Source organism: Pleurodeles waltl, chromosome 6 (assembly GCF_031143425.1).
Source record: "Pleurodeles waltl isolate 20211129_DDA chromosome 6, aPleWal1.hap1.20221129, whole genome shotgun sequence".
Classification (NCBI taxonomy): Eukaryota; Metazoa; Chordata; class Amphibia; order Caudata; family Salamandridae; genus Pleurodeles; species Pleurodeles waltl.
In genome coordinates, this window is record NC_090445.1 from 425,696,844 (window position 1) to 425,720,930 (window position 24,087).

At 42.1% G+C, this 24,087-nt stretch overlaps 1 protein-coding gene across 1 annotated transcript; it reads right to left on the reverse strand.

The window, feature by feature from the left end:
- Positions 1–1,067: 1,067 nt before the first annotated feature.
- Positions 1,068–19,364, reverse strand: LOC138301962 (acidic mammalian chitinase-like). Its single transcript, XM_069242404.1, has 11 exons — positions 19,340–19,364; positions 18,212–18,241; positions 16,686–16,887; positions 15,308–15,364; positions 15,047–15,212; positions 4,960–5,084; positions 3,569–3,692; positions 3,210–3,395; positions 2,262–2,381; positions 2,011–2,152; positions 1,068–1,321 (listed from the first exon to the last, which is right to left on the reverse strand). Exons 1-11 carry the CDS (start codon positions 19,362–19,364, stop codon positions 1,068–1,070), a joined length of 1,431 nt encoding a protein of 476 aa, XP_069098505.1.
- Positions 19,365–24,087: the final 4,723 nt, after the last annotated feature.

Here is a 24,087-nt window from a genome sequence, read left to right on the forward strand (position 1 = left end):
TACCAAATTCTTGGTATGTAACATTTAAGGAGACTTTAAAATTTTAAATAAAGTCTGCCCATTCTAGCCTATGAAGGCCATTTACTTCAATGAGGGAAAAACGAATTTGGCTGTTTTTACCTCACCAGGGCTTATAAATCTACTTTTATAAAGTCCCTGCTTATAGTTACATGGCACCCAGCCCTAGGGGCACATAGGGCACACCTTAGGGGTGACTTATATGTAAAAATAAGGTAGTTTAAGACTTTGGAAGTACCTTTAATTCCAAAGTCGAATTTGCATATAACTTTAATTTAAAAGCAGCCAGCAAGGCAGGCTTGCTTTTAAAATGACACTGGGCACCTCAGCAATGCACCTAGGTGTGCACCACCTATGCTGTGGCCCCTAAACCTACATGCCCTACCATATACTAGGGACTTATAGGTAGGTTAACTTAGCCAATTATAATTAGCCTAATTTGCATATCCATTTTACACAGAGCACAGGCCCTGGGACTGGTTAGCAGTACCCAGGGCACCATCAGAGTCAGGAAAACACCAGCATAAAGTGGAAAATGGGGGCAAAAAGCTATGGGGCCTCTGCAATCAGCCCCAGTTTCTCACAGAGCCCATAGTGACATGCTGCTTAGAGAGGTGGGTATGCATCCTTAAACTGTATCTAAAATGCCAACAAAAATGTGTTACTGTTCCTTACTTGTGCAAAAATACCAGGAATTTGACTGGTACAGGTACCTGAAAGACCTATGTTGGGGTACCAGCTCAAAAGCAGAAAGGTGAGCTGCAGACAAGAATGTGGGCTGAAGGTAGTGTTTGTTTTGAGAGCATTGCCATTACAAATAAATGCACTTTTTAATGACATCACTGAGTATAGTGAAATGATCAGTTTTTCCCGAAAAGTAGCACCTAAACACTCAAAATAATGTGTTACACTGATATGCTAGCCAAAGTAATTCAGACGCCTTTGATTATGCTGCAGTTTTTTATTTTAGAGTTTGAATTGTTGGAACAAGTTATTTGTATCAGAGAATTTGTTCATTAACATGTTTCTGTTCGGATGGTGGATGTCTTTTACGGCCAGTTGCAGCATGAGCAGCTAGGGTCATACACTAGGCCAGTCTGGCAGTGTTGCTGATAGGTGATTCCATTGAGACAGTGCCAGAAGGCGTTTTTGTTTCCAGCAACTGGGTAAAGACCGCTGGCTTTTCCTGCACAGAATCCACTTCCTCCAGAGCTTCCGCCTCCACTGCTGCCACCACCAGATGGCGCTGCTGTGGCAGGAGCTGCTGTGACTGGGGCGACAGGAACAGCAGGAGCTGTGCAGCCTGCAAATCAAAGGAAAACATTGGTTCTCACATAATTACATTACTTCTTCAGTGTGACTATCCGAGACTAAGACAACAGTAAATTAATTCTTTAGAGATGACATCTTTGTTAATGTGATCACAAGTTACAGATCTCTAACCAGCAATCGAACATCTGCAAGAAGGGAGTATTTGGGCAGCTATTCAGGACACATTTGAAATTCAGTGTATGTTCCATTAGCAAAGTGTCTGTTTTGATGGGCTTACCCATGCCCCACATTGACTTTCATCTTGGATAATCGCTTTAAATCCTCTGACCATCTTCATCACTCAACGAAGAGTATTATGAGTAGAAGGGGACTCCTGAACCAATAAACTTGAACATGCAGCAGAAACTGGAGAGACGTATGCTTGCAGCATGTTTTCTTAAATTATGTGTTTTCTACCAAATATGTGGATTTGTTCATAGATTGTATACAGGGTCTGAAGAGGGTCTGGTCATACACGGTGTGTTGTATATCAAAATTGATTAAGGTTTAAGGCTTGGCCATTTCAGGCATGCAGAAATGGTTGACTGTCAGAAGCATCTGTGGGCACATGTGAGCAGTGTGCTTATTAGTTGACATCTAAGATAGAGGTAACAAAGATACAAGCACTTCCCACTGATGTCATATTAAAATATAAAAAAATTCTGTATTCATGTCTCTCACCTGAAGCTTGCACTCCGAGAGTAGTCTTCAGCGCAGTGATCAAGGGGAACTTGCCCTGGTTACAGAATGTGCCTGTGAAGTCATCCAGGTCAATGGCCCACACCATGGCACCGGCCAGGTTGTTCTTCATCAGCCACTGAGCCTATAAATAGTAAATGGAATATACTCTTATCCTATTACCGCCATAGAGTTGTGGAAACCTACAATGTTATTGGTTTTAGCAAGGTATAGGGTCAATCTTCATACCGTACCTTGAGAGTAACACTCTTCACATTGTCGTATCCAAACCACTCGTTACCCTGGTATGCGTAGGGAACCTCTTCAGCAGATGACCAGTTCTCAGTAGCTCCATTCTTCAGGAAGGTGCAGATCTGTAATGATTTAAGATTGCATAAAGTTTGTTTGAAAGTAAATATCACTAATATATGAGGAAATGCTTCTCAACACAAATGCATTTTAATGGAACACAGCATTCTGCAACCACATCTTTCTCTACCACAATAACCTTACAGCAATGTGTGTCCACACTCTAAAATGACAGTGTCAAGTCTCATAATCCAAATCCTAGGCAGCGGACAGATGGAAAGGTACACTTTGTAACAACACCGTACCCCTGTCCTCTATATTATGTCAGTGTCCAGATAAAGTTATCTTTTATTTGTATTGGGGTGTATTTATATTTGACATACCTAAACCTAGTGGGTAGTGCTATTTTATAGATCAGCTCAATTAAGTGCCACCATACGGAGTTTACAGAAATAAGAGCTGACGTTTATATAATGATGATGTTACAGAGAAGTTTAGAATCGCAATAAGTAATGTGAAGTTTGACTGTTGACATACAACTATGATATAGAGTAAAGCAAGCTGGACTACTCTGCACTGTTTTTATTTTAGAATTAATTATTGGAACAAGTCATATGAACCAGAGTGAATTTGTGAATTAACATGTTTCTGTCAACCTGTTGATTTATGTTGGTAAGATGATGAGATAATTACTTATTTTTCTAAAAAGTAATGTTATACATTTGAATCGTCACAGGAGTGTTCTGTGTAAATCTGTCTGTTTGCATCTTCTTGCATAATGCTCAAAACTACATTTGTACATCCCGATGGTGTAGGTGCTCAGCATATCAAAGCCCACTAAAAAAATCTGTCAATGTTGGTGATTGTTTATTAGTGTCCTTTGACTCACATACCTCATAGTAGGCCAAGAAACCAGCTTGTCTGGTGTAAGGCCCTGCAGGTCCATTTCCAGAGGTTGGGGCTCCAATTCCATTGTTGGACGGGTTGCTCAGCATGAAGGTGTGTCCATAGGTTGGGACTCCAACAATAAGTTTTGAAGCTGGGGCACCATTGCTCAACCAGTAGTTCATGACGTAATCCTACAAAGAGAATGCTTGTGTTCATGTCAGAGACTCTTATGTGACATTTCAGCCAGTTCATACCTTCTCTGTGGTTAGCTGTCACTGGAAATTCAACTGAAAACAAAGACAAATTGAACATGAGTTGGGCTGGGGCTTCCCCAGCACATCATGTGGTCTGTAGCTATACTTACAACATTCAAATAGGCATTTGCTCCAGTGGCCGCAGGGTTGGTGTACAGGGGGCTGTTTTCTCCAGTGTATCCCTCCCAGGATCCATGCAAATCATATGTCATCACATGGATATAGTCAAGAGCCCTGCCAGAAAATGCACATTAACATTTTAAGCAATTGACATTTTCTAAATTATTAAAAGAACTGTGTTGCGGACAAAGTGTTTTAATTCTTGATATTTTGCTCAGTCAAACTATTTTTCTTTGTTTAGTCTGTGAGCATTTGAGCAAATATGCTTTACATAAAATTCCCATTTGAACCAATGACAAATAAAGAGGTTCAAATATGGCCTATCTTTGTCTTTAGATTGTCATTAGAGGAAATAAACTTGACATCAGGAGGCAAGAAGTGAAATGTATTTGCCAGGGAAACTCACCACATGCTACAAATTTGCTATTAAAATAAATTATAATGAATCCCTTTTTACATTTAACTTTTTAATCTATATGTTTCTCTACAACTAAGCTTAGCACAGGATGACAACATTGCCAATACATTTCTTTGCATATTTTGTAGAACTTTAGCATTTTTGTATATAACTTTGCCAATGATGTAATTGGTGATGTTAAGCTCAATCTATAAGTGGAGATGGAAATGTATGTCTTACTAGTCAAGTATCTGGATGTTTATAGCCTGTCATTGTAAAGTTACTACCATTGTAAATGTGTTTCTATTGAATGTCTTTGTTATAGAGTCTGTTACAACTTGTCTATTTGTTTCGTCATAGTTTCCTGGCTTGGTTTGTTGTGGACTTCATTCAAATCTCGCCAAAGTTTGTATAGTGAGTACAACATATTTCATGTCTCATTCATGAAGCTGTACAAGTGAATAATGAGGTAGCTAAAGACAGCGTTTTGGACTGCACCCATTGTTTCTTCAGATATTACTTTTAGTTTCCTCATGGAGTCGTATTATACACTTATAGCTCATGGCCAATGGATATACTGGTTGTTAAGGGTCCTGAACATGAGTTGTAGGCCTGAGCCACAGGTGAGAGCCGTTAATGAGAGAGATGGCCTTTAACAAACAGTATAGCAGAGGCAGAAGAGCTATAAGGTTATTAGAACATCCCACTCACTATGAGTAGCATGTTCTAAATTAAAAAGGGATAACCATGAAAACAAACATTGGAATGTTGTTGCTTCAGGCTTATGCCAGCCATTATAAGCCTTCAGCAGCTACGTTGCTTTCAGTGGAGCTCTCAACATTCCAATGTTTTAATCTGCTATAGAAGCTATAGCTAAATACCTTACTTATATAAGCAAATAGTTTTCTCTGGCAAATCACTTCCATAGGCGAGTGCCTGCAGCAGTCTTTCAATCAAGGCTTTATCAGATGATGTTGTACTTACGCTGAGAGCTGAGGGATCTGGTACCCAGCCTGGATATTGGAGATCCCTCCAGCCACTGCTGCAGTCACCATGAGACGGGGCCTGTTGGTCTGAGTGGCCTCCTGCTGGAAGGCTGCAAGCATTTCCTGTAAAGTAACAGAAGAAACACTATTTTAACAAGTAAAGCAAGGTCAAATCGAAAAAGGGTGTTCTACAGTGATACTTTATTAACTTGAAATATCTGTTGTATCCAGTTCTATTATTGTAGGCCTTACACTAATCCATCCTTTAAACCCATTGTGCTTCATCGAAAAAAAAATTGTCTTCAAGGAGGGAGAAACCAACTTTAGTTACGTGTAGACTATGGAAACCTGAGTTCTAGTTCCAATTTAACCTCTTTAATGTATTATTTAATGCTGGCTATATCACTTTACTTTCAGTCTCTCACTTAACCTCATCTACAGAAATTAAGACCACTAGCCAGCATTATTAGGCTCTGTATGAATCAAACACAGGACATTTAACTACAATGTCTTACTGCACATTAAAGCCTCCTCTTTCTAGTTTGCACACTTGCATTTTTTTAAGTCTGGAAACTGAGTTGACTCTAGTGATATTGCTCTTGAGTTATTCATATTTGTATAGCATATTTATGTCATGGACATGATGATCTGGTACTCTGGGGTTCATACAGATTGAGGATTAGTTTGTTGATGTTTGTGTCAGATTACCTGTGACCATTTTATTTGTATCTGGTGCTTGGTGTAGTGTAGCTTATAAGAGTTAAGGTGAAGCAAAATGTGGTTGTTGGAAAATGGGTTATTGGTAGGGCAGGTAGGTACCTACACCTAGCAACAAGCCACTAACCTCCACCTAGGTACAGTTAGGTCTCAGTAAATTAATCCCAGCTCAACCCTTGGTAGCTTGGCAACGAGCGTCAAGGCTTAACTTAGGAGACAAAGTGTAAAGCATTAAAATATCACAAAACAGTAATTAAATAAAACAAAGGAAACAGTTTAAAAATCCAAAACCAATTTATAAAAATAGTTTATATTTTTATCTTTAAAATGACACAAAAACGATTAAAATCGGTTCAGGGGAACCGGAGATATGAATTTTTAAAGAATTATTACTTTTCTAGCGATTAGAAACAAAAAGCGCCAATCGGGTCATCTGGTTGCACCTCGACCGGGGCAAAGTCAAACTTTCAGGCCGACCGCGATGGAGCCCTGCTCGGCTACAGGTCGCGGGAGGCCTCAGTTAAAAAGTTACCTCCTGACTTAGTCTTTATTTTGAAGTTTTTCTTCACCGGGACGAACCTGCCAGTTGAATCCGACCTCCTGGAGCCCTTGTCCGGATACGCGATGTGGGTTTCCTCGGTGGAGACTTTTACCTTCGGACTTAGTCGTTTTTTCGAGATGAAAATCCTTCGACCGGGGTAAACCTGGATCTTGATCCGACGTCCATGGAGCCCTTCTCGGATACGATGGCTGGGAGGTCCCGGTCAACTTTTTACCTTCGGACTTAGTCTCTTTTTTGGATGTTTTTCTTTACCGGGACGAACCACGAAGTCAGGCCGGGTCGCGGTTGAGGCAAGCTGGCTAGAATTTCCACGGCGGGTCGGTCCCTCTCTGGAGCTTTTTTACAAAATTTGTCAAATCTTCTCCAAACTTCTGGGGCTTCACCCAGATGTTCTTATAAGGTTCTTTTGGGGTCCACAGCTCACCCCAAGGGTCCAGAAGTTCTGTGATGGTCCTTGGGGGGTGCGGACTTCAACTCCCAGAATGCACCTGGCAAAAACTCCTTTTTGGCCACTGGACAGTGGTCAGCTGGTCGCTTTCTTCAGGAGTTGGTGCAGGGGACTCTGGTTAGCAATTTTTCACCTGTAGCAAACAGGGAGTCCCTCCTTGAACCAGTTGAAGCCAGGCAAAGTCCTTCTTGTGGTGAAGCCCAAGTGTGCAGCTGGTGCAGTCCTTCTGAGTGCAGGTTCCAGGTGCAGGCCAGGGGTCCAGCAGGGCAATCCTTCTTATCCTTAAGTTCTTTCTTCTTGAAATTTGGTGGGGATCTGAGGTGTGGTGGCAGGTCTGCCAGTTTTATCCTTGCTCCTGGGTGAAAAGCAGGGGGGCCCTGGTTCTCCAATCAGGGACAGGGTCGTCCCCCTGTGATGACCACTTCCTGGGAAGTGTGGCAAAAATCCATCCCAGAAGGCAACAGTCTCTAAAAATCCAACATGGATGAATCTGATTTTTGGAGGTTACATCTGGCTGGGCCCACCCACTGGTGTGGCTAAAAATCATAAACACACCCCTCTCCTGCCCTCTCCTAATCTAATCAAGGGGGCACCTAATTGTCTGGGGTTGCAGGATGTGGGGGTGTTGCTGGGTGCTCCAAATGTCCTTCTCTGCCTTTGAAGACCAGTTTGGCAGCCCTCCCCCTTCCTGCCTCACCATCTGCTGAGGGGAGATTCTCTCCCCCAAGCACATTCCTTTGTGTGAAGCCAGGCCACTTCACACCTCATCAAGGCAGCCTGGCAGAAGCTGCTGCAGGCTGGCCAATCAGAGCACAGCAGCAAAAACAATGCAGAGCTGAAATTGGCAACTTTTTAGGTAAAGTCTAAACTTTTTACCTGGACAAGTTATATTAAATCCAACAACTGGAAGTTGTGGGATTTATTACAACAATCAATTTGATACCAAATTCTTGGTATGTAACATTTAAGGAGACTTTAAAATTTAAAATAAAGTCTGCCCATTCTAGCCTATGAAGGCCATTTACTTCAATGAGGGAAAAACGAATTTGGCTGTTTTTACCTCACCAGGGCTTATAAATCTATTTTTATAAAGTCCCTGCTTATAGTTACATGGCACCCAGCCCTAGGGGCACATAGGGCACACCTTAGGGGTGACTTATATGTAAAAATAAGGTAGTTTAAGACTTTGGAAGTACCTTTAATTCCAAAGTCGGATTTGCATATAACTTTAATTTAAAAGCAGCCAGCAAAGCAGGCCTGCCTTTAAAATGACACTGGGCACCTCAGCAGTACACCTAGGTGTGCACCACCTATGCTGTGGTCCCTAAACCTACATGCCCTACCATATACTAGGGACTTATAGGTAGGTTAACTTAGCCAATTATAATTAGCCTAATTTGCATATTGATTTTACACAGAGCACAGGCCCTGGGACTGGTTAGCAGTACCCAGGGCACCATCAAAGTCAGGAAAACACCAGCAAAAAGAGGAAAATGGGGGCAAAAAGTTATGGGGCCTCTGCAATCAGCCCTGTTTTCTCACACAACCCCCCCCCAGCCCACACGCCCAGGAGACTCAGCCCAACCCTGGGAGAGTCTTCCTGGCTTGTTAGGCGAGGAAGACAATGAAGAAAACTGGCTGTCCTTTTGCAGGGCATACTCTGCCTTATATCCTCCTGTCAGGGTCACTCCCTATGGGTAGTGAAGCCATCCCAACAGTAAAAGGACCCAACTCAAACTGAAACTTTCCTCTAGGGGGGTCTTCCTCCTTTCTCTCTGCCAACTTGGGTAGTGAGGTGCCCACCTCCCCTACTCCAAACTTTGCTAGGGCAACACCTAGCTTACCCAAAGAGGTCACCCAACACTTGAGCAACCCCACCATGACCAATAGGGTCAGGGGGCCTACTTTGCTATTGGCCCTGGGGTCTGCCTCCCAGGCCAAGTACATTGCTGCCAGGAAGGCTAGCACCCAGCAGAGGCTACTGACAGCTGTCAGTACCCAGAACCACACCCTAAGCTCTCCACTGACAGGTGGCTGAGCTGCTTTAGGGGCAACTTTGGGGTCCTGGCACCCCTCTTGCTGTCTAGAGTGGGGGGCTACCACCTCCTGTGGCAGACACCCTCCTTCCACTCTCCCTTCTGTCAGTGCAGGGGCAACACCTTGCATCTGGACAGCTGCCTGACTACTCAGGACTTACTTGGGGTCAGGTGAGGCCTCACCAGTGCCAACTCTGGGCTCCCCCCCTACTGGGGCAGAAGGCCCTTGGCTCCCTGGAACTCTCTTTAAGAGTGGCCTACCCTTCCTTTTCTTCTTTCCTTTTCTTGGGGACCCCTGTCTCCTAACTGTAGGGACTGTCTCCCCAGGACTTTGGGTTGGGGGGGCGCCCTGGGCGACCACCCCATCTGTGACCAGACTCACCTCTGGGAGGTCATTGCCCAGGATACAATCTAGGGGAAGGTCAGCACTGACTACCACCCTAATCCAGTCAAGGATACCCTCCCTCTCTAGGGGCACTATGGCTACAGGTTTGGAGGTGACCTCCCCTGTGGCTATCCTGACTTTCTTTGTCTTTCCTGGGACATACATGTCTGGGGTCACTAACCGGTCACTCACTATAGTGTGACTGGCACAGGTGTCTCTCAGGCCAGTGGTAGGGATCCCATTCACCTGAATGGGGTGGAAGTGCCTACTTCCACCCTCAGGCATCACCAGCTTACCATCTGGTCCTGTCTCCCAGCTCAATGCTAGGAGGACTTCATCATCTGAGGAATCCTCCTCTATGGCTACACTGGACAGCCCAGTGCTAACCACCTTCTTTGGACAGGCTGCATCTCCTCTGAAGTGACCTGTCTGCTGACAGTCAAAGCAAGCCCTACTGTCCAAGAGCTTTTTTAACCCTGGGTCTCCCTGTCTCTGTTTGTCAGAGTGGGAATGGGATTTACTCTCCTCCTTCTTAGGGTTCTGGGGTACAGAGGGAGTCTCTGTGGTGGGCTTACCACCTCCCTCCTTAGGTTTTTGGGGACCTGTCCCCCCCTTCTTGGAGTCTCCCCCCTGGGACTTGACAACCACCCTGGTTCTCAACCACTCATCAGCTGCCTCCCCTAGCTCTCTAGGGTTGGTCTGCTTAGAGTCCACTAGATGCTGGCGTAACCTTTCTTGGGTACAATTGGTCAAGATGTGCTCTCTCATGATCAGATTGTATAACCCCTCATAAGTATCTACTTTGTTACCAATAATCCAGCCCTCTAGTGCCTTTAGTGAAATGTCCACAAAGTCAACCCAAGACTGGGTACTGACCTTCTGGGTGTCCCTGAACTTCATTCTATATTGCTCTGGGGTCAGACCAAACTTCTTGGCTAAGCACCTCTTCATACTAGGGTATGAATCTGCCTCCTCCCCCCTTAAGGTCAGAAGCCTATCCCTCCCTGAGTTGGGGACCAACTCCCACAAAAGGGAACCCCAGTATTGAGGCCTAACCCTTCTCATTTGGAGTGCCCTCTCAAAGGCCCCCAGCCACTTATCTATGTCATCCCCCTCTACATAAGCAGGAACTACCCCCTTGGGTAACCTGGGGCAAACTCCCCCACCCATGGACACCTCAGCTTCTTTATCGCTGCTTCCATCTCTTTTCTCTTTGTATGCCCACTTTTTCTTTTCTAGGGCCAGCTTCTCTGCTTCCAAAGCTATGTATGCTAGCTGGGCCTCCAGCTCTCTTTCTCTGATGGATGGGTTCTCTCCTCCTGAAAGGACCCCCTTCCCACCACTAGCTTTGGATCTGCCCCTAGTGACTGTATTTACTGAGGACCGTTCTTCCTCGTCCTCACTTAGGGTCAGATGCCTTCCCTCCCCTGAGTGGTTAGAGCTTGCATCCTCCCTTCTTTCTCCCTCCTCTGGAGCTTCTTCTGACTCTACCTCTTGGGCCTCAGCCCATGCTGTCAGGGATGTGATCAGGATTTGCTTCCTGAGATCAGTGGTTGCAGGCAACCCTCTTTCAATACACAACCCCCTAAGCTGGACTACTGTCAGTGTGGGTAGGCTAGCCAGATCAAGCTCCATGGTTCCCTAGTTTTGTGTCAACAAAAACTTTTTGCAAAAATTGGAAACAAGAATTTAGAAAAATTACAAAAATTCAATAATTGAAATTAATCCAAATTAAAAACAATTTTTGCACTAGGACAATTTAAAGGATTTTTAATTTGTTTTACCTAAAACTGTAACGTGATATTGAACACAAGTACAGGATCCCGTCGCTGCTTCCAATTATGTTGGAAAATGGGTTATTGGTAGGGCAGGTAGGTACCTACACCTAGCAACAAGCCACTAACCTCCACCTAGGTACAGTTAGGTCTCAGTAAATTAATCCCAGCTCAACCCTTGGTAGCTTGGCAACGAGCGTCAAGGCTTAACTTAGGAGACAAAGTGTAAAGCATTCAAATATCACAAAACAGTAATTAAATAAAACACAGGAAACAGTGTAAAAATCCAAAACCAATTTATAAAAATAGTTTATATTTTTATCTTTAAAATGACACAAAAACGATTAAAATCGGTTCAGGGGAACCGGAGATATGAATTTTTAAAGAATTATTACTTTTCTAGCGCTTAGAAACAAAAAGCGCCAATCGGGTCATCTGGTTGCACCTCGACCGGGGCAAAGTCAAACTTTCAGGCCGACCGCGATGGAGCCCTGCTCGGCTACAGGTCGCGGGAGGCCTCGGTTAAAAAGTTACCTTCTGACTTAGTCTTTATTTTGAAGTTTTTCTTCACCGGGACGAACCTGCCAGTTGAATCCGACCTCCTGGAGCCCTTGTCCGGATACGCGATGTGGGTTTCCTCAGTGGAGACTTTTACCTTCGGACTTAGTCGTTTTTTCGAGATGAAAATCCTTCGACCGGGGTAAACCTGGATCTTGATCCGACGTCCATGGAGCCCTTCTCGGATACGATGGCTGGAAGGTCCCGGTCAACTTTTTACCTTCGGACTTAGTCTCTTTTTTGGATGTTTTTCTTTACCGGGACGAACCACGAAGTCAGGCCGGGTCGCGGTTGAGGCAAGCCGGCTAGAATTTCCGCGGCGGGTCGGTCCCTCTCTGGAGTTTTTTTACAAAATTTGTCAAATCTTCTCCAAACTTCTGGGGCTTCACCCAGATGTTCTTTTAAGGTTCTTTTGGGGTCCACAGCTCACCCCAAGGGTCCAGAAGTTCTGTGATGGTCCTTGGGGGGTGCGGACTTCAACTCCCAGAATGCACCTGGCGCAAACTCCTTTTTGGCCACTGGACAGTGGTCAGCTGGTCGCTTTCTTCAGGAGTTGGTGCAGGGGACTCTGGTTAGCAATTTTTCACCTGTAGCAAACAGGGAGTCCCTCCTTGAACCAGTTGAAGCCAGGCAAAGTCCTTCTTGTGGTGAAGCCCAAGTGTGCAGCTGGTGCAGTCCTTCTGAGTGCAGGTTCCAGGTGCAGGCCAGGGGTCCAGCAGGGCAGTCCTTCTTCTCCTTAAGTTCTTTCTTCTTGAAATTTAGTGGGGATCTGAGGTGTGGGGGCAGGTCTGCCAGTTTTATCCTTGCTCCTGGGTGAAAAGCTGGGGGGCCCTGGTTCTCCAATCAGGGACAGGGTCGTCCCCCTGTGATGACCACTTCCTGGGAAGTGTGGCAAAAATCCATCCCAGAAGGCAACAGTCTCTAAAAATCCAACATGGATGAATCTGATTTTTGGAGGTTACATCTGGCTGAGCCCACCCACTGGTGTGGCTAAAAATCATAAACACACCCCTCTCCTGCCCTCTCCTAATCTAATCAAGGGGGCACCTAATTGTCTGGGGTTGCAGGATGTGGGGGTGTTGCTGGGTGCTCCAAATGTCCTTCTCTGCCTTTGAAGACTAGTTTGGCAGCCCTCCCCCTTCGTGCCTCACCATCTGCTGAGGGGAGATTCTCTCCCCCAAGCACATTCCTTTGTGTGAAGCCAGGCCACTTCACACCTCATCAAGGCAGCCTGGCAGAAGCTGCTGCAGGCTGGCCAATCAGAGCACAGCAGCAAAAACAATGCAGAGCTGAAATTGGCAACTTTTTAGGTAAAGTCTAAACTTTTTACCTGGACAAGTTATATTAAATCCCACAACTGGAAGTTGTGGGATTTATTACAACAATCAATTTGATACCAAATTCTTGGTATGTAACATTTAAGGAGACTTTAAAATTTAAAATAAAGTCTGCCCATTCTAGCCTATGAAGGCCATTTACTTCAATGAGGGAAAAACGAATTTGGCTGTTTTTACCTCACCAGGGCTTATAAATCTATTGTTATAAAGTCCCTGCTTATAGTTACATGGTACCCTGCCCTAGGGGCACATAGGGCACACCTTAGGGGTGACTTATATGTAAAAATAAGGTAGTTTAAGACTTTGGAAGTACCTTTAATTCCAAAGTCGAATTTGCATATAACTTTAATTTAAAAGCAGCCAGCAAAGCAGGCCTGCCTTTAAAATGACACTGGGCACCTCAGCAGTGCACCTAGGTGTGCACCACCTATGCTGTGGTCCCTAAACCTACATGCCCTACCATATACTAGGGACTTATAGGTAGGTTAACTTAGCCAATTATAATTAGCCTAATTTGCATATTGATTTTACACAGAGCACAGGCCCTGGGACTGGTTAGCAGTACCCAGGGCACCATCAAAGTCAGGAAAACACCAGCAAAAAGAGGAAAATGGGGGCAAAAAGTTATGGGGCCTCTGCAATCAGCCCTGTTTTCTCACAGTGGTACATTCAACCAGTCGTAGCAGGCTGCTGCAAGTCAGCTGCATATTTATTTATAGTCTTAGGCTCCCATTCAGAACTTTGTAGTGATATCTGAAGAGTTATTGTAGGAAATCTAGTAGGATAAATGGACATTGGACAGCTTCTTGTCGAACTTGGCTCTTCGTTCCCAGCCCCCAGCAGAGGTCTGCTTTGCCACAGATCCACTGCCACACTTGCCTGTTCCAACACTATCTACTGTAAAATTACATAATATTGTCTAATGAGAGGATCTCAGTGGCTAAACTGTAGAATTTTATTAGGTGTGCATCAGTGAATTCTCTCTTGACAAAGTCTTTTGAAATATTTTCTAATCTTATACTTCTATGCCGTTAGACTAAATCTCCTCGAATTTTATTCCTTTAATTCCTTTTTTTTAAATCAGTTTTGTGTATATACTACCAACAGTATTTTTTTGATTATCAGTCTTATGATTGTGATGTACTTTGACTTCCAAGTTAAAAGTGTTATATTTGTGCGTGTTATAGCTACAATTAAAAAATGTCTTCCTGTGTATTTAATGGCAATAACTTGCTTGTTTGACCAAGCATTACCATTTTATTTATTTAGTTGTTTATTTTTTATTTTTGGCACCTAGATGCCCAGCATGTTATGTACCGGTGTCTAAAGTGTTTCAAAGGAAGCCCACTACTTTATTGCCATGCAATAATAAGTTAGTCAGATTGCCAAAATGCTATGACGTTTGTCCTCTAGTTTATTATCAAGTCTTACTCAGTTCATCGTTCAGGGCCTCATTATGAGTTTGGAGGGCAGCAGAGACTGCCCGCCAAATTCTTTGGGCCAGAAGACCGCCCCTCCGGTTTTCCATCACTGGCTCTATTGTGAGTTTCCTGCTGGGCCAGCAGGCCCAAACAGCATTTCCACCCGCTCTCCCAGCCTGAAACTCATCACAACATTGATGCTGGCTTGTAATCGAGTTGGCAGCAATGTTGCCGTGTGTCGGGGGTGACAGCACCCATCGTACTTTTCACTGCCAGTATTTCAGGCTGTGAAAAGTACAACACGGCTGTCCAGGGGGGCCCCTGCACTGCCCATGCCAAGTGCATGTAGCACACCATGTCCGCCAGCCTTTGCATGGCAGTGGAACCACAATGCAAAAGCTGGTGATCATGGGGGTTCTAATCCCCTGGGAAGTGCTGCTAGCAGTGCTGGCCTGGTGGATTAAGACCCCAGGCACTACCAGGCCATCGGCCGGCCTAAAAGTGGAGGTGCCGGCGGTCCGATTATGGTGCTTTCGCCGTGATCGTGATGTGGAGGTCGGCCACCACTTTGGTTGCGTTCCGACTGCCATCGTGAGTGGAGCGGTCTTAAGACCACCACACTCATAATGAGAGCCTCAGTGTGTATAACTGCCTGATCTGCTAGCCAGTAGGAATCACCATTGCAGTAAGCAGTTACTTTTTGTTAGACTGCAACTGCAAGAGTAAATGGGTGCTAAGGTTTTGAATTTCCTAGAAAATAACCTGGGCTCTGTACCTTTTATGTACATATTATCTGCTCCCCTTGTCGCATAGTACATCCCCTCCACCATTTACACTCCATGTTACCTGGACCAGTGTGGTAAAGAGTTGTTTGTCTTGAGGGGGACTTCCTCTGGACCCTGGGTACTCCCAGTCAAAGTCCAGCCCATCAAACTCATACTGTCGTAGAAATTTGATGACTGAGGTAATGAAAGTCTGACGGTTCTGTGGGGTGGAGACCATGGCAGTGAATCTGAAGACGAAACAGGCAATAGGAATAGAAGCGTCAACACCTGAAGGATGGTTCTGCACAAAGTCTTAGAATTCAACTCCATTTAAAATACTCACGGGGCTGTGCCAAAGTTCCAGCCACCGATTGCCAGCAGAGTTTTCAGATTGCCGTTCCTAGAAAAGAGAGCAGCCAATCAAGACTTTATGGCTCCTAGCAACGTGTGAATTTCATTCAGCATGTGCTGATGCTGTACATTATTAAATGCATTTCTTCCTATATTTCATAAACATTTGTCATCCTGCAATAAAATGTGAGCTCAGATCTCCCCCCCACTTCAAAAACTGTTATATAATGGCTTGTTTATGTGTATATCAGTGCTCACCCTTTAATCATACATCCAGTTTTTTTATTACACTTTGCACATGTTTTAAAATGTGTGAATGCGTGACACTGATTGTCAGTGTTCAATGTTTTTTTATCACTAGAACGTTTACAAGACTGTACAGGACTTTCCAGATGCTTTAATATTACAACTTATGTTTTTTTGTGAATTGCTGCACACAGTTATTATATACAGAGGTTCCAGCTAATGGCACGTTAGAGCTTGCACTGAAAAGTGAGAACGAAAGACAGTGTTTTCAGCAAGAGGGTCGTATGACATTAGAAGATGTTCACCACACTTAAAACAATACACCTATAGGATTTATTCATGTTAAACTATGTGTAATAAATATCAACAGTGGTTAATTTTGGAGTCAACAGAGGGCTCCTCAGGACAAAGAAAGGCATTGTATATATGTTATCAAGGTGCTTGTGCTTGCTAGGCATTTATACTATGCTCTGGGCTATCTGCTAGCTATAGTGGAAGTGTGTTAGCTCCTGTTAGGTAAATAGGCCATGGCTTAGAAGCTCAGAAGTTTTCCTAGTAGTCCAGTAGTATGGGAGGTTGAATGGGGATATTGCAGTAGTTCAGCTTGCAGAAGACTGGAAATTATATAAGTAGCTTGGTATAGTTTAAGCTATGTTAGTGTGGGCATTGTGGATATTGCAGTGGTAGTTGCTGGAAGAGGTGACAATTAATATAGCGGTAATCAGTTTGTACTTTATTGAACCCCGTACCTCTAGGCTGACTGGAGTGGACCATAGAATGGTTATGGGGTGTGTTAAACATATGCACTGTTAGCATGAAAAGTAGAAAAGGGTCTCTAACAGTGGACTTTGGCTCTGGACAGTGGGGAGCAATTCTCATGCTTGAGAAAGTAAATTCTCAACTTTGTTAAGAAAGGGCTCTGCAAAGAATGCATTAACATAGTAGCATCTGATAGATGTTGGGAGGCATGTCATTATCAAGCCACAGAATAAAATTGATTGAATTATTCTGCTGTTGTCATTTGAATTTGGCTGTGCTTGTTTGATTTGGTGTGATGCATGCCGTGTGTGCTGCGTAGTAATCACAGAAAGGTAATTCTATGTACGAAAAAAAAGAGGACTCACTGGTTCTTGAGGTTCTGGAAGGAGTTGTAGAGAGTCACATCATTCCACTCAATGGTTGTGATTTGGTTGTTGGACATTCCAGCGAAGGCATAGATCAGGTGAGTACACAGGCATGGATCGATGTTGTCAGGCTTAAACTTCCCCAGGCCAGGCCTGTACTGGGCCCAATTGGTGAAGTAGCATGTGAGCTCATAGGCAGAGCCTGCAGCGGGAATAAAATGTAACTTTCAAACCATGATTTATGAAGGCATACATTTAAAGCGCATTCATTTTTATAAATTTTCTTCATGGGGTTGTAGTTGTGAAAATGTCACCATTTATTTTCTAATGAGTTACGTAGTTTGTGGCTTTTCCCGAAAATACAGAACCAACCACAACATTTAGCACCATGAAATAAGTTTTGCTATTTGATGCTCTTTCAAGATATATCCCATCACCAGAGTGGTTTCTAATGAGGAACAAAACAGCCTCATTGAGCCAGCTTTATGAACTTTGCACTCGCTGTCAGTGCCTTCATATGTCAATGGTAACTTTCATATAACAATCTGTGATCTTTTCAGAGCAGTTAATTTTTATATGCATGTGCTACTACATAGCAAGAACCAGTCTGCAAAGCAAATGAAAACTGCATAGGAAAAGGGCTTTAGGCACTTCCAAAGTGAGTAGAAATTCAGACCTAAACTGATGTCAGTTTTCATTAGAGAGCCTGTCTATTTGGAATAGTCCTGATATTACTGAAGGGAGAGTAAGACCTTTGAAATCTCCTTTAATAGCAAAAGCAACCACTCAAATTGTATTTGGGTCAACAATGGATCTGTGTTTGAGACAGTCATTATTATAATGTGCCCCATTTTACCAACACTCCACTGCCCTCCTAAACTGAATTAAGTATGTCCATGGCTAAATTTGTTCACTCAACATGTGGAAAGTACTTCTATTGGAACTTTTCAAAAATGAAGATACAATAAAGTTTAAATAATCTTTTCAATATCCATGTGGCAACAGTTCATACCAGTTATTGGTTTGGGTAATAAATTGATCCTAGTGTATCTTTCAAATAAAATGTCAAACATATGCTCCAGTTTCAGTTTCTGAAAACCAATCCTTTAGACATAGGGAGCCATTGCTCTGTTGGCCCCTCAAGTATATTTCTGACCTAACCTTTGATTTATGAGAGATATATTTTAGCTCTCCATAACCTTTCTATATTAAGATTTGATTCTCATGATGAAGGATGCACTGCTTGCATGGACTGCATTAGGCAAGCTAGACTGACCAGTCTAGCTATGTTTTTTTCTTTAATCCACATAAAAGATGATAGAGAAATTATATGAATTCTACTCATAGATTGCAGTGGAACTTTTTACAAAAGTATCTGACATGCCAGGGTAGTCTCATCTGAAAGCTGTAGCAGTTTATACAGCTTATACGTTTTGATTTATTTTGGGTGAATATATTCTACTGTAATCTTATTGTTGGTCAGTCTCTCCCAAGAGAAATGGGCACCATTTTGAAATAAAACTTACCGAGCTGAGCATTAAGCAGGAGTGCAAGACCTTAAAAGAAAGAACACAAATTTTAAAGTGAATACATTTCAACAAGATGACTTTTCAAGAAAGGTGTAGTTGTAGATTTTCTTTGGTGTCAAGATTTTTTCAGATAACATGATGCCACAAGATGCTGTAGACTGTTTTACAGCAGTGTTAGGCTGGTTTTTAAATTTTTGAAATTCTGGTTAGGAACCAAATTGCTTCAGAGATGACACTATGTGTAATAAAACAAGTCAAAGCAGTGTGATTAGAGATGCCATCACAAATGCCATTACATTTCTTCTGTCTTGATTTTGCTTGTTTTTGGAAATCATATCACACTGACCAATGATGGCTACACATGAGAAAATACCTTGATTTTCATATCCTTAACAATGGCATATTAGTGAGTTAGTGTGGACAATCTAAGTAATTAACAAAGTGTTGTTGAGCAGAAAATGTTGGTTAGTCCACTGCAACTTTTTCTGACAAGCCTTGCTCTTTTGAACAGTGTAAAGTAACTCTACAGTGTTGTGGGGTGTATCTGTTGTTAGCACGCGCTAGTGGACTAAATAGCTGATCTCGTTTTTTTACCCAGTGCCTTTTAAGACATAATCAAATGTATTGGTTTTGGGGAGGCCAAAAGGTATTGCGAACAAGTCAACTAGATTAACAGTTGGTCTCTACCAAACCTCAGGAAGAGCTGGAGACTGTCAAGGTACCCATATTCCAATGATTAAAGTATTAGATCATATGTGAGCTCTGTTTTACACATAACAGTTGGGTGTTCACCCAAATCCAAGAAAAGCTAGAGAGCACTCAGTGGGAAAACAATTACTGACCACATTGCCACCATAAAAGATACTGTTTTCAGCACACACATGTCCCATTCTGAGATCTGATACCCTTACAAATCAAAAAGACAGACTGCTCAGCCAGAAGCATACAGTCATGAGATCAGCTGGAAACTTAAGGGATGTTCCATTCTACCCAGCTATCCACAAGGCATGCAGAAGGACATTAATTCTCCATTCCAAACAAATGAGAAGCAAACTGGAAACCAAGGTCTAGTGTTTTAAAAATGATATTCAATTCTGAGAATGAGTCTGAGGAAAGCTGGATTACCCGTAAGGAAGAGTAGCTTTGCCATCTTTGCCTCTGTACTGATCTTAAGCTGGATGTTTCCTGCTTATATACCTCCTACCACCACTGTTATCATCCAAGTTTGTGATTCGTTGTTGAATTAGTAGGTTGCTATCTTACATTTTGTGTAATTAGTTCCTTTAAATAACTCCAGAAATAATGGTATCAATTTCCTGTCATATTACCAATTTTCAGAGGCAATTATAGTCCTTTTTGGCAGGGGTAGGATCATGCTAAGGGCGTCTTTCAATCCGTGTGCATCATATTTACCATGCAAACCAAGGACTGTGGATGTTGATTATTTTGTGGTTTCCTACTGGTCAAAGCATTGTTATTTCTGCTTTATGTGCTGTATCATATGATGGCATAGATAACCTCCACAGAAGGTTCCGTTTCTGGTGGCATAGGTAAACGTCTCCTTGAAGTGTGGTCACGCTGACTGATAACAGAAATTAAATAAGTTTAACAGACACAAGGACCTAGCGAAGGTCATCAGCCAGTTGTGCTCTTTGAGCGAATGTCCTATATCTTCAGGATTTATAGCTTTAGAGAAAATTAGGTTTTCTCTGAATTAGTCATAACTTTCAACTTAAAAAGGATACAAGCAACCAAGGCTACAAGACAGTCAAATCAATATGAAGGACAAAATACATTAAGGCTCTCATTATGTGCACATCTTTGTAAATCCCATTCTTTGGAAAACTGAACAAATAACATGATATACAAGAAAGATTAGAACATAGCTGCCATGTAGAGATGTCTCCAACAACCATGTCTTTAACTGCCTTTTCTTCAGTCTTATTTAATAACAGGCTCTCAACATGGGTTGTCCTGAACATGTACAAATGAACATTGCACCTACTTCTCAGAACCACAACAAAAAAATTATGATTTCAAGGTTTCTTTTAGGTTTGTGATCCTCATGCTAAAACAAACTTCATACAGGCGATGTACATCCTAGATGTGCCAGAAATATATAGCTTACTCTCTGTCTACCTCATCACCCTGAGACAGCATTGCAAATCATCTTTGACCAGAATGTCAAAATGAGCTATTACTGGCTGGTTTATTTCTTTATCTGTGTTAAACCAAATGCTCACATTTGCACACTGAATGCCCATTTATAGCCGTTGTCAAGTTGTGATTGATAAACTGAAATTAAAATGACTTGAATAGTAAACTTTCAACCAGCTTCTCTCTTGTAAAACATCTTTCAAATATTATGCAGCTTTTGTCAATACTGTACCTCTACCAAATTGGGCCCTGAACAATGGTTGGTACTAACTTTCTTCCCACCTAAAGCACCCTACCTAGCATGTCAGGTAATCTGCTCCACACAATGTTTACAACCCTGGCCAAACTGGGGTTGAAGATAGAATATTTTGTTTTTGTGTGACTGGTAACTTAGAATCATTCTGCTACTTTGTTATATGATCTGTTGAAATGTTTCCACATCTGGTATCCTTCTGAACATCATGCACAGTGGTGCTGTGGCTATGATCTGCTTCAGGACCAAGTTCTATTTTCTCGATCAGACCAAGAAAAAACTTACTGTTATTGCTATTGCACAGTAGAAGGGTGAATAGCAGAAAAGGTGACCTGTTACACAAGATTCCTGCTGACAACTGCTAGAGAAAATCACCTTATTGATGAAGCCAGAAATTTGCTGATTAGTGCTGTGTATGTTCTGGTGAGACCCACATATCCCACATTCCACTTATGATGATGACTAAGACCCAAGGCACAAGACTCCGACGAGTGGCTTTGAGTGAGCTGTGGATGAATATGAAAACTATTGTATTGTATACTATGTAAAGTAATTTAATTATAAAGGCCTCATCAGGCGCACGTGATCAGGAAAGTCTGCCTATTTAGCTTGTTTTGACCAGAAACGTTTGCAATGTGAGTTCCATTATCCTATCATGCCTGACAGTGGCAGAGTATACAATATAGATGGATGAACTTAATTAGTTATATACGTGTACAATTTTGGGTACTCCGTGGAATAATAGTACTGTAATAGGAAGAGAAAGCACAACCCCCAGTGAACCGTCTGCATTTAATCCCTGATACGATGATGTAATGTCGGTCCTGCACTGGAGAGTCTGTGTGGGCTGTTGCCTCTGAGTCAGCACTATGTTGGTTGTTAAAAATGAGTATTTTCATTGAGTCCAGACATAAACTAGTTTTAAACGTTATGATCATTCAGTTATGCTCTCTTACATCTGTTTGAATAGTATTTTAGGCCCACCATGGTGATGGTTTATTGGTAGTTTATTGGAATGTTGTAATATCAATAAACAAGAGCTCACCAAGAGTCCAGAAAGAGATTTGTTTTAAAAAAACAGTTGTTCTCCTTCCTTAGTGGACTTTTAAGATTGTATAAATATTATTTTAAGTGAACTAGGGGGGTGTTTCATATAAATTTATGATTAGTGTGATCCAAAGGGCATCAGTTTCTGTGAACCATAATGATTTGTTTTTAGTTTTAGCGTATGTTGTTATTGTGTACAGTGCCAAGAAACATATGTTCGACAAATAAATGGCCAGAACATGGTTACTTGGATGAGAAGAAATGTAACATTGCAGGTACATTTCAGGGATGGTCAGACCATGGTTCATGCACTCCTGCGTAGTTGCTCAAACATAAATATTCTGGACTCGTCATGAAGCAGCTTATTCAATGTTTATTCATCATGTATCTGTAGTGCCTTGGAGAAAGGAAATTTCCTAGACACCTCCCTTGTTTGAGTCCATAATTGCCTTTTCTTATTTTTAGTAACTTTAGGCCTCATATCAAAGGGTTTTTACCCATTTCGTGTCTATGGGGAAATATGTTGATACATAATGGCTTTAGTTCCCATACATCGTTTAATCTACTTAGCTGCATAGTTGCCAAACACTTTCACCAAAACATTTCCTTGTTAATAATTGTTTGCTGCTGTTGCCTCCAAATGGCATCATGGTTATTGTTTCTAATACTTAAAATCATAGTTGAATGATGTTCTGATCTTCTCTTCAAAATATACAGCTTTTCCTGATTTCTGATTACAGGTTTTTAGGCTGATTTGTGTTTAGTCAGTTGTGTTTTTATTTTCTTTCCCCAACATACCTCATGTCGCATGGGCGTTTAGGTGTACACACCCAGTAAGGGAAATCGCAGGTGGCATTGACTTTACGTTAGATTTTTTCCAGCACTTGACTGATGATCTTCTGATCTTATACTATTGCAGGGCCCATAGTTCAAACATTGGTATGCTCCTCTGATTTTGTGAAGCTTAATCTATTCTTTTTTAATTTTGTGAGTTAATAATGCCTGGTTATTATGACTTCTGTTGTTTGCCTGTGTATAGGTTTCGCTATTTCACTATTTTCCAGTGCATCATTATGATCATTCTGATTTTCTTTTTTATTGTTGTGAGACCTTTGTGAACATGACGGGTTGGTCTGTGTTTTCTTCGACTTGTTCCCTTAGAGGATTTGTACTTTTTCATCAGTTCTTCTTTCCTCTTGGTGCATACACTTTCTTCATAAATTTGTTGTATATCTTTTGGTTCTCCATAGCACCATATTCATGGTTGAACACTCAACACATTTGCTCAAATTAGTTAGGAAAATGATAGATTGATCTTTAGAGACCGAATATGGAATGATTTAAAATGTAGGATGTTATTTCTATCTGTGCTTTTGGTATAAAGGTTTGTCTGTCATGTTTTGCCTGTGTTGACAATTCTTAGATGCAGGAATTCTATAGTTGGTTTCCTCCACTTATATGTGAACACTTTTGTGCCAAGCCATGTTGAGCTATTCTGTGTTTTTGGTATTAAGGCTGCCTCACTATCATGCCATATTAAAAGGATGCCATCTATAAGTTGCATCTTAAGGCTTAATTATGTTTGTCACTCAATTGTGTTTATTATGTTGTTTCTATTAATATTTCTGCATAAAATGATGAAACTTCTCCAAAGCCTATAGAACTGACTGTGACCTGGAGAAAAAAGGTGTCATTATTTCTGAAAGTTGTACTGTAGTGAGTAGTGTAGCAAATCATAATGAAAATTGGATTAGCACCTTGTAAATGATTAATACCATCTATTTTATGACATTCAGACCATTATTGTGAGGACTTGACACGTTGTAACTAATTTACATAGATTGGGCATAATATGTGGTCCTCTGACAGGGGCAGGGTTTAGTTCCAGCTTCCTCAGAAAATCACCTGTCTCCTTTAGAAAAGAAGGCATTGCTTTGAAAATATGTTCCATGTAAAATACATTTTTCTAGAGGTTCATGCATTAAATCCACAGCGTGGATATAATGGGTCTCACAAGTGGATTTGACTAAGTTATTGTGCACTTTAGGTAAAAGATATTGAGGCATTCATTGATAGCTGGCAAGTGAAAGTCATTGTGATTTTTAGACTCTAAGCCATATGCAAGACTTTTTACAGTGTTCAAGACCATGCTTCTTTATTTTTAGGGTTGAGTGCAAAGCGCTCTGTCCCTGGTGTAATCTCTCTATGGGCATTTAACCACACCCATCAGTTTGGTTGGTGTGTGGGCTTGCCTTTTAAAATTTGCTTCATTTCATTAGTGAAAGGCATTCATACGTCATGGCTTTTCCGGTGTTTAGCCCTCCCTGAGTGCACCGGCCAACTACTGGGAACATACAAGGCTCCATATTTTCTGTATGGTTTCTCGACTACTTTTTCTCCTTATTTCGCAGGCAGC